The 10,519-nt window shown below is 43.0% G+C and overlaps 1 protein-coding gene across 1 annotated transcript in view; it reads left to right on the top strand.

Annotated features, from left to right (window-relative positions):
• The first annotated feature begins 312 nt into the window (after window positions 1-312).
• The window catches only part of tmem237a (transmembrane protein 237a), an 11,168-nt gene continuing 961 nt past the window's right edge, over window positions 313-10,519 (top strand). The window contains exons 1-10 of the mRNA XM_034885197.1: window positions 313-536; window positions 1,158-1,234; window positions 1,677-1,805; window positions 2,611-2,716; window positions 3,437-3,591; window positions 3,702-3,822; window positions 4,565-4,756; window positions 5,772-5,845; window positions 8,890-8,977; window positions 9,079-9,200. Coding sequence (XP_034741088.1) covers window positions 1,165-1,234; window positions 1,677-1,805; window positions 2,611-2,716; window positions 3,437-3,591; window positions 3,702-3,822; window positions 4,565-4,756; window positions 5,772-5,845; window positions 8,890-8,977; window positions 9,079-9,200 — 1,057 coding nt within the window. The 5' untranslated portion in view covers window positions 313-536; window positions 1,158-1,164. The remainder of the gene's footprint in view (window positions 537-1,157; window positions 1,235-1,676; window positions 1,806-2,610; window positions 2,717-3,436; window positions 3,592-3,701; window positions 3,823-4,564; window positions 4,757-5,771; window positions 5,846-8,889; window positions 8,978-9,078; window positions 9,201-10,519) is intronic.

Raw genomic sequence — 10,519 nt, 5'->3', positions numbered from 1 at the left:
ATGCAAATATATTATCATATATATATATGAGCACGTTGCTTTACTTTAGTAACAAAAGTTTTAGTTACTAGTTATTTTCCACATTAAGATTCCTCAACACTAAACACATGTAGTTTATAATCTGATGTTATTATAGGTAACCATAGTAACAATCTAACGGCTCCAGGCCCAGCTGAGATGATGATGTCACATATCAGCTGAGATGATTAGTGAGTATAACGAGTGACTGGATTGGTTGTAGAGCAGGGGGACGGATTATAAATTGACATCAGCGCTGATCAACCAATCACAAAGCTCCCAGAGGCTGTCAGGGCCTCCTCCCCCCCTCCCCCCGCTCCTGTTTCCCCTTTCTGCTTCACTTCATTTACTCACGCCTTCAACCCTCCACTTGTTGGGATTAAACCCGAGCAGAAGAAATAAAAGAAAACGAGGTTGAGATTTCATTCTGAAGTGAAGACACTCTAAGACAACATCAGAGACAGAAAGGGGGGGGGGGCGGGGGGCTTGTTTCTTCACAGACTGAGTCAGCTGCACAGGTGAGCATAAATACACCTTTCATTTGAACCCTCATGTTGTTCTCGGGTCAATTGCCCCGTTTTCCTATATCAATGTTCTTTTTAACTACCCCAAATGACATGATTGATTTCATACAATGGTCTGTGGCAAGTCAAATCTTTTTGTCACATTTCGTTGCCTTTCTGTTGCCTTTTTGTTGCATTTTGTCTCCTTTTTGTAACATTTCGTCACCTGTTGGTTGCATTTTGTTGCCTTTTTGTCGCATTTCGTCACCTTGTCATCACCTTTGTCACCTTTGTGTCAAAAGTAGATCTTTTGGAGATTATGGTCTAGTGGCTGTTGGAGCAGAGACCCAAAATAACATCCCAAATCCCAGAAAAATAGATTCTTTTTAAATTATATAGGCACTTTAAGTGGTCTTGAGACCAAGACCAGTCTTGAGACCACAACATACCGTCCGCCACTGTTTTTTTAAAGATAATTCTTTGGGGTTAATTCAGGCGTCGCCATCCAAAGATCTGCGTTAATTAACTGACCTAATTCAATCAAAACACTCTCAGAGAGGAAGTGAGCCGCTGACACATCCTCCTGATTGATTTTAGTCACCTGACAGCTATTTAAAACTGTTGATCCTCTCACAGGGTAACCATGCCAACCGCCAGGAGCAAGAAGAAGAAGCCGAAGAAGGATGTTGCCGACAGCGAGGAGCAGGGCGAAGGTGAGAGGTGACTCCGTGCACACACACACACATATACACACGCGCACACACACACACACACACACACACACTCCGAGAGACGTACACACACATGCACACACGTACACACACACACACAAAGACACATGCACAAATGCACACACAGACACACACGCACACTTAAACACACACACACGCACACACACACACACTAAGTGAGACATATATATACACACACACATGCACACACACACACACTCAGAAAGGCATATATACAAACACTCACACACACAAACACACTCAGAGAGACATTCACACACATGCACACACAAACACACACACAAAGAGAGACACAGACACATGCACGAATGCACACACAAACACACACACACACACACACACACACACACACACACACACACACACAGACACACACACACTGTCCTCTTCTGTTCCTCTGCAGTGGGTCTAGAGTTGGAGACGGAGGAGGCGACCACTAGGAGCCGCTCTAACAGCAGAGACCCTCTGACCCCGGAGCCGCAGGATCCAGCACCACAGAGGAAGAAGAAAAAGAAGAAGGCGTCTACTATCAGTAGCACCCAGGGGGGTAAGCCTCTCCTCTCTAAGCAAAGCTCCTATGGCGCCATTTTGATGCTAACAAGCCATCACCCACCGTTAACATCCCATTGACTCCCATTCATTTTGGCGCCACTTTGATAGCAAATAACTTTACATCTGAAGCATTTAAAGACTCTATTTGTTTCTATTTTCCTTCACCGGTCTCTTTCCAGAACAATGGGATCTGTTGTTCCATTTCTTTAACTGTCTATAACCACTTAGATTGGTTTTAAGGGTTAACCCTCATGTTGTCCTTGGGTCAAATTGACCCGTTTTCCTATATCAATGTCCTTTTTAACTACCCCAAAAAACATGATTCATAAAAGATTGGTAAAAGTTGACATGTTCCAGTCTGTGACTATCCCTCAACATTCATTCCTTTAAATTTAGTCCATATTATTCCTAATTTCTGCTTTTCTAACTCTAACATTAGGTATAATTTCCTAAAAATTAGTTTTATTGAACATAAATTCCCAAGATTAACTGTAAAACTACGCAGTCACGTAGTGTTGAACGTTCAAATCAAAAGTCACAAAAGTGTTCTAAAAAGGGACAAAAACATGAGAAAAAGTTAAAAACATCGACACGAAGCGTCAACAAAAGTGTTGATTTTGATGGGAAGACAACACAAGGCTAGTTCACCCTGTAAGAGCGTGCGCCCCATATAGGCTGAGTCCTTTGCCCCCCCACCGTGTGTCCACTGTCACTGTTGTATAAAGGGAAAAAGAATCCAGTGTGTTAGATTAATAAAAAACCTTGACGCTTTTTGTTTTGTTCAGATCAGGAAGCAGAGCAAGCGGACGTGCCAAACGGCAACATGGCCGAATCCGATATGGACGCAGAGGAACGGACTGTTGCTGTAACCAGGAAGACCAGAAGGAAGAAGTAAAGTATAGCGTAGCGTTAGTATAGCGTTTTTCCACTGCATGGTATCTACTCTACTCCACTCTACTCTACTCACCTTTTTTGGTTTTCCATTTTGATAAAAAGTACTGAGGTACTTTATGCAGTACTACCTAAATTGAGGATCCAAGCTGCTGAGGAGATACCAAAAGGTGACGTGAAAACCTGCAGACTGCTGATTGGTCAGATAGATAGATAGATAGATAGATATTGATCCCAATCAAATGGGAAGTTATAGTGTTACAGCAGCAAAATCAGTCACACAGCACAGAATATAGATATAAATGAAATACTAGGATACAATATACATACTTACAATATACCTGAAATTAAAACAGGATAAAATAAAATATTTGAATATATACACTTTGAGAATACAAATCATCTCTAATCACTGCGTCATCATTGCTAGCGACCGACGGGGGAGGGTCCTGAACAAACCCACCGTGTTTGCCGGTAAATAGTTTATCCAGCGTTTTTTGTTTTTTTTGCTGCCTCCAGTTTCATTAGAAACTAATTTTTCATGTATACTGCATGTATATTTCATTTATATTTATATTCTGTGCTCTGTACCTGATTTTGCTGCTGTAATACTATAATTTCCCATTTTGTTAGATCACTTTATATCTATCTATCTATCTATCTATGTTTCAGTCTCTACCGATATTGCACTCTAATTCTTTTTCTTTAATAATGTGGCAGGAAGGTGAAGGCAATGGAGCACTACAGCAATGACCTCGGAGCTGAAGACGACGATATCATCTCAGACACACAGTCACCGATCCCCCAGCATTCCCTGTTCTCCGCCCCCCACGGACACAGCCAACCGGTCGGCAAAGTCTTCGTGGAGAGGACCAGTGAGTGAGAAAGGCCGGAAGTGGAAACTGAAAGGTTTTTACAAAAGAACTCCAGACAGTCACCCTGTTTGTGTGTGTGTGTGTGTGTGTGTGTGTGCGTGTGTGTGTAGGGCGTTTCCAGGCAGAGCGAGTTGAGCATCTCCGACAGTCAGAGCTGATGGATGACTACATGGACCCCAGACAGAACTGGACTACCAGAGACGTCGCTATGAGGGTCCACAATTGCTTCAGGTCTGCACGCACGCACGCATACTGTATACACACACACACGCACGCATTCATGCATACACACGCACGCGCGCGCACACACATGCACGCATACATACACACGCACACATACACACCAGGCACGCATGCACACACACGCACACATACACACCAGGCACGCATGTGCAAACGCATACATGCATGCATACACATGCACGGATACACACACATGCACGCTTACATACACAAGCAGGCATACACATACATGCACGCACACGCACGCACATGCATACACACACACGCATGAATATACACGTGCATGCACGCATACATAAGCATGCTTAGATACACACACGTGCATACACGCATACGCACGCATCATGCCCGCATGCATATGCACCCATACATACATGCATGCACGCACAAACACACGCATCTCCACACACACGCGCACACATGCATGCATACACACACACACATGAATGCACGCATACACATGCATGCATACACATGCACACACAAATACACGCACTTTTACACACGCACACACACATGCACACAGACACGCATTCACACATGCACACACACAAACCAGTTTACAATGCAAGTAAAATTATAAGAAATAATGCGGATATGTGAAGCTTTCTGAGACTAAATAGGGTCACTAAGCAGAAGTAATAAAAGTAGTAAATGAAATGTGTGTGTGTGTGAGTGTGCGTATGCTTGTGTGTTTGTGTGCGTGTGTGTGTGTGCACTTCCTCTACAGGGTTATTGGTCTGTTCTCTCACGGCTTTCTGGCCGGCTACGCCGTGTGGAACACCATAGTGGTGTACGTGTTGGCGGGCGAGCAGATGACGACGCTGCCCAACCTGTTGCAGCAGTACCACCTGCTGGCCTACCCGGCCCAGTCGCTGCTCTACCTGCTGCTGGCGGTCAGCACCGTGTCTGCCTTCGACAGGTAACACACACATTCAGCAACAAACAGTGAGGAAATGCTCAGATACTTTACTGCAGGAAAAGTACTAGTACACACTGTAAACGTACTCCACTGCAAGTCCTGTCTTCAAAAACTTACTGAAGTAAAAGTCTCATTAATATGTACAGTAGTTCAACTTTACTTGACTATTTTCATGACTTTTTTTAACTTTTTAATTATTACAGCCATTTTCCCTAAATTATATGGATGGTGTTGCAGATTAGCTCTCACGGCAGGCGCCTATATTGGAGGTTATTCCTAGACACAGAAGGTCCAGGGTTCGAGACCTGTGGTTCCTGCATGTCTCCCCCCTCTCCCCATTCTTATCCTAACCCTTGTGTTTTTTTCCCATTAAAATTGAAAATCAACACTTTTGTTGATGATTTTTATCAATGTTTTTAACTTTTGCCTACATTTTTGTGCCTTTTTTCAATACTTTTTATGTTTTTTGTTCAATGTTTGTCACTTTCTTTGACGTCTTCAACACTACGTGACACTAACTTATTAACTTTAGTTCTACAGATATTTTGGGAATTAATGTTCAATAAACCTAATTTTTAGGAAATTACACCTAACGTTTGAGTTAAAAAAGCAGAAATTAGGAATTATTTAGACTAAAATTAAAGGAATGTATGTTGATGGATAATCACAGACTGGAATGTGTCAACTTTTACTCTATACTATTTCAAAAGCACTTTAATTGTTTTTAAAATGCTATAAAATTAAATAAAAATAAAAGACACCCCAAAATTGATGAAAGTAGAGATTTACACTTGCCAAAGAGTGTTGTGTGGAATCAATCATGTTTTTTTGGAAAATATAAAGAACAGTGACGTAGAAAAACGAGTCAATTTGACCCAAGGAAAACATGAGGATTAAAGGCTGAAAAATAATACCTGTAATATATACATATGAGATTAGAAAGGAGCCCAACATGGAAAACTTGAGGAGCTTGAATTTGGGGCAACTAACAGCTTCAGTTTGTTCTCCCCTGCAGGGTGAACCTGGCCAAAGCCTCCATGGCTCTGAGAGGCTTCCTCACGCTGGACCCCGCCGCTCTGGCTTCTTTCTGTAAGTCAGACAACACAAGGAGAGATGACCATATAAAAGATTATCCTGCCCCGAAATACGCTCACAAAGGTTGTTTGTTTCAGCATCATTCTGACCTTTATTAGGGTTGTAGACGTGGCATCCTCTAGTGACCAGAGTAGTTATGACAGGAGCAAAGCTGAAAGGAAGGTGAGGAAGTATAGGAGCTCCAAATGTCCTGAGCCGCATCTCATGTCCCTGATTTGATAGCTCCTCGAATCAACGGTCCGTGCCTGAACAAGTTGTTCTGTCCTGTCTGTCCTTGGTAAAGGCCGTCTCAAAGCTCTTATTTCTGCTCTGAGGACCAAGGAGGGAGCATCGAGGAAGGATCATCAAGGAAGGATCACTGAGGAGGGATCTTCAAGGAGGGATCATCAAGGACGGAGCATAAAAGAGGGGTCATCGAGGGGAGATCATCAAGAAGGGATCATCGGGGAGGGATCATCAAGGAGGGATTATCGAGGAGGGATCAATCAATCAATCAATCAAAATGTATTTACAAAGAACTTTAGAGCAACCAGCAGGTATCCAAAGTGCTTAACATCAGAAACCAAAAACATAAAAACACATAATACAAAAAGTGAACATAGAAAACAGTAAAATCAGAAAAGGTTACAAAGAAAGGAGAATGAAATTGTCACACCACTGCTCTGTAATAAAAGCCAGACTAAACAGATATATTTTGAGTTTGGACCTAAAAAGAGCTACATCAGTAATAATGTCGATATCAGGGGGTAACTTTTTCCAGAGTATCAGGGCAGCAACTGAAAAAGTTTGACCCCCCCCCCCACCTTTTATTCCTTGGGACTTCTAAAACTCACTGATTGAAGACCGCAACGACCGATTGTGCTCCCACAAAGTTAAACTTTCAGACCATTTAAAGGCCTTAAAAACAAACAATAAAATCTATTCTAAAACGCACCGGAAGCCAATGAAAGGTGTAGAGAACGGGAGTGAGGTTAGATGTATTTGTTAAAAAGCGAGCAGCAGCATTTTGCACAAGTTGAAGACGTGAGATGGACGTCTGATTCAAAATAGAGACCATTACAGTGGTCCAAACTTGAACTAATAAAAGCATGATCATCGAGGAGGGATCATCAAGGAGAGACCATCAAGGAGCAATTGGCGAGGATACAGAGAGCGGTCTTCCTGGAAGCCGTGCAGCTGAAGGAGTTGCTAACACCGCCCAAACAGCTGACAGTCATGTTACGCTTCAGAGGAAAGGACTGGGCGGCTGTGGCTCGTGGTAGAGCGGTTGTCTGCCAATCGGAAGGTTTGTCCCTGGCCCTGCAGTCCCATGTCGAAGTGTCCTTGGGCAAGACTCTGAACCCCGAGTTACCCCCAATCCTGCGCAGTGAGTGTGAATGTGTGAGTGTTTATCTGATAAACCTTGTAAGGCAGCCTCGGCCACAGTGTATGAATGTGTGTGAATGGTGAATGTTTCCTGAATGATGTAAAAGCGCTTTGAGTAGTCGTTAAGACTAGAATAGCGCTATATAAATACAGCACATTACATTTACACAAATAGGCCAAGTTATTGGTCCAGGGATTTGAGACTAATTGAGAAGGTTATGAAACCAATGTACAATAAAATAATGTATAATAAAAAACATAAGGCTTACATATTAAGGAGTAACCCAAACTCTCCTTTATTAGAGAAAGATAAGCAACAAGAAAATGAAATCATGAATGTATTGGTCTCTGACCAGTCTTCCATTATTATCATCTGGGAATTTTGCTACATTAATATCGTCACACTTAATCTTCGGAGCGCGTCCTGTATAAACCTGAAGCTGAGACGCTCCGCTGGTCATCTCTACTTTTACAGAGAGAGTGGACACTGATGCGACTTGCAGGTCTGATGGCAGGCAGCGGCCACCAGGCAGCGGCCGCACGCCAGGCAGCCTCGAAACATTACCGTCCCACCGGGAAAAGTCCCACTCCGCATCTGGGTGCCAGTGGAACCATTTCTAACCATCTAAACAACTATAGTAGGGTTTAAATCAAACTCGCGAGAACAACAGTGACAAGTAATGCGTGTTAATAAAAATAAAGCAGAACACATGCAGAAGACAACGGAATAACTGTTAAACACGTTTATTTTGAATCAGACGGCAGCTGATTTGACACAAGAGACTCCAGGATTGATCTTAGCCTGGCTGTTATCGTGCTCTTGACCAGGCTTGCCGCAAAGAATAAATCTCCATGGTTACTTGGCTGGGTTTAATTCAATCTGGTTTTGTGCAACCGAGTCAAAGCTAAATTAATCCAGGATAACTTGAACATCCCGGCTTAATCCCTTATCCTGGTTGCGTGCAACAGACCCCCTGGATTCATCTCCAATCGTGGACTAGACTTACTCTGTTTAACCGAGACATGGCAACAGCCCAACGACTTTTCTGAACTCTACGAATCCACTCCTAGTGGGTTTGTTTACATCTGTCAACCCCGTGGCTCTGGCCGGGGAGGAGGTCTCGCGATAATCTACCGAGAGAAGTGGAAAATCTCGCCAGTGTCTGTGCCTGTCTCCAGCTCCTTTGAATGTGCTGTCTCAAAGTTGTCTGGCCCCACTCCAACCATAATTGCTGCCGTCTACCACCCCCCTAAACCAAATAATGTGCTGTATAGTATTTGTTTTGTTTTGCTGTATAGTATTTGTTTTGCTGTTGTATAGTATTTGTCTTGTTTTGGTGTATAGTATTTGTTTTGCTGTTGTATAATATTTGTTTTGTTTTGCTGTATATTATCTGTTTTGCTGTTGTATAGTATTTGTTTTGTTTTGCTGGATAGTTTCTGTTTTTCTTTGTATAGTATTTGTTTTGTTTTGCTGTATAGTATTTATTTTTGCTGTTGTATAGTATTTGTTTTGCTGTTTTATTATGTATATTATTTCTTTTGCTGTTTTTAATACATGAATTCCCTGTGCCGCATCCTTGAGTGCCAAGAAAGGCGCCTTTGAATAAAATGTATTATTATTTTCTTATAATGATGATGATGATGATGATGCTAATGCTCTCCGTGTCTAGTGTACTTCATAGCCCTGATCCTGTCCCTCAGTCAGCAAATGACGAGCGATCGCATCAACCTCTATCCTACAGCCAACCAGACTCTGTGGTGAGAACATATTTAAATGATGCTCTTCTGTACTTTAGTTTACTTGTAATAATTTGTAGAATTTGGTAGTATTTTATTGTCCTCTCTGTAACCTCCTGCAGGCCTCCTGGGTCGGAGCAACAGATACTGCAGCCGTGGATCGTAGTGAACCTGGTGGTGGCGCTGTTGGTGGGCCTGGCCTGGGCTGTCGTCTCCACCCGGCCCGACATTGACTACACAGAAGGTACAGCTGGAGACGGTTTAGACACACACACACACAAACACACACACACACACACACAAATATACACACACACACACACACAGCTGGAGACGGTTTAGACACACACACACACACACACACAAAAACAAACAAACACACACACACACACTCTAAACACCCAACTCTGTGTCCTCGGGATTTGTCCATGTTCACACGCACACACGCACACACACACACACACGCACACACACACACACACACACACGCACACACACTGTACACCCAAACACACACACACACTCTCAAAAACACACACGTACGCAAACACACTCTACACAGACGCACTCAATGTGATCCATATAGTCATCCATCAGCTCTGACTGTCGGAGATGCTCAACTCGCTCTGCCTGGAAACGCCCTACACACACACACACTCTACACACACACACACTACACAAACACACACACACACACACTCTACACACACACTACACATACTACACACACACACTACAAAAACACACACACAAACACTCTACACACACCCTTTAGGAGACAAGCGGCAGGTCCTGAGTGTTTTTATTTTTGATGGAGAAATTAAACATTACTAAGCTGATTTGGACTTCTGCGTTAAATCCGTCGCCATGACAACTTGAGTAGGTCCGTGTCTCTAAGCAGACTGATGGGCATCTTTCAAAAAATGTTGCTCTGCCGTGGCGTGGTAGCGTTACATTCCCCCCACCACACACTCTACACACACTCTATATACATACACACACACACACACATACACATACACTCTACACACACACATACACACACAAACACTCTACACGCTCACACACACACACTCCACACACAACCACACACACAATCTACACACAAACACACATTGCCATACACTCACACACACACACAGAGACACATACACACACTCTACACACACTACACAAACACACACACACACTCTACACACACACACACTACACACACACTACACACACACAAGTTACAAAAACACACACACAAACACTCTACACAGTGACGCCCTTTAGGAGACTAGCGGCAGGTCCTGAGTGTTTTTATTCTTGATGAAGAAATTAAACATTACTAAGCTGATTTGTACTTCTGCGTTAAATCCGTCGCCATGACAACATGCGTAGATCCGTGTCTCTATACAGACTGATGTGCATCTTTCAAAAAATGTTGCTCTGCCGTGGCGTGGTAGCGTTACATTCCCCCCACCACACACTCTTCACACACTCTATATACAGTGGGTACGGAAAGTATTCAGACCCCTTTAAATTTTTCACTCTTTGTTTCATTGCAGCCTTTTTCCA

This window comes from Etheostoma cragini, chromosome 11, assembly GCF_013103735.1.
Source record: "Etheostoma cragini isolate CJK2018 chromosome 11, CSU_Ecrag_1.0, whole genome shotgun sequence".
NCBI classification, from domain to species: domain Eukaryota; kingdom Metazoa; phylum Chordata; class Actinopteri; order Perciformes; family Percidae; genus Etheostoma; species Etheostoma cragini.
This window is presented reverse-complemented; position numbering and strand designations above follow the sequence as displayed.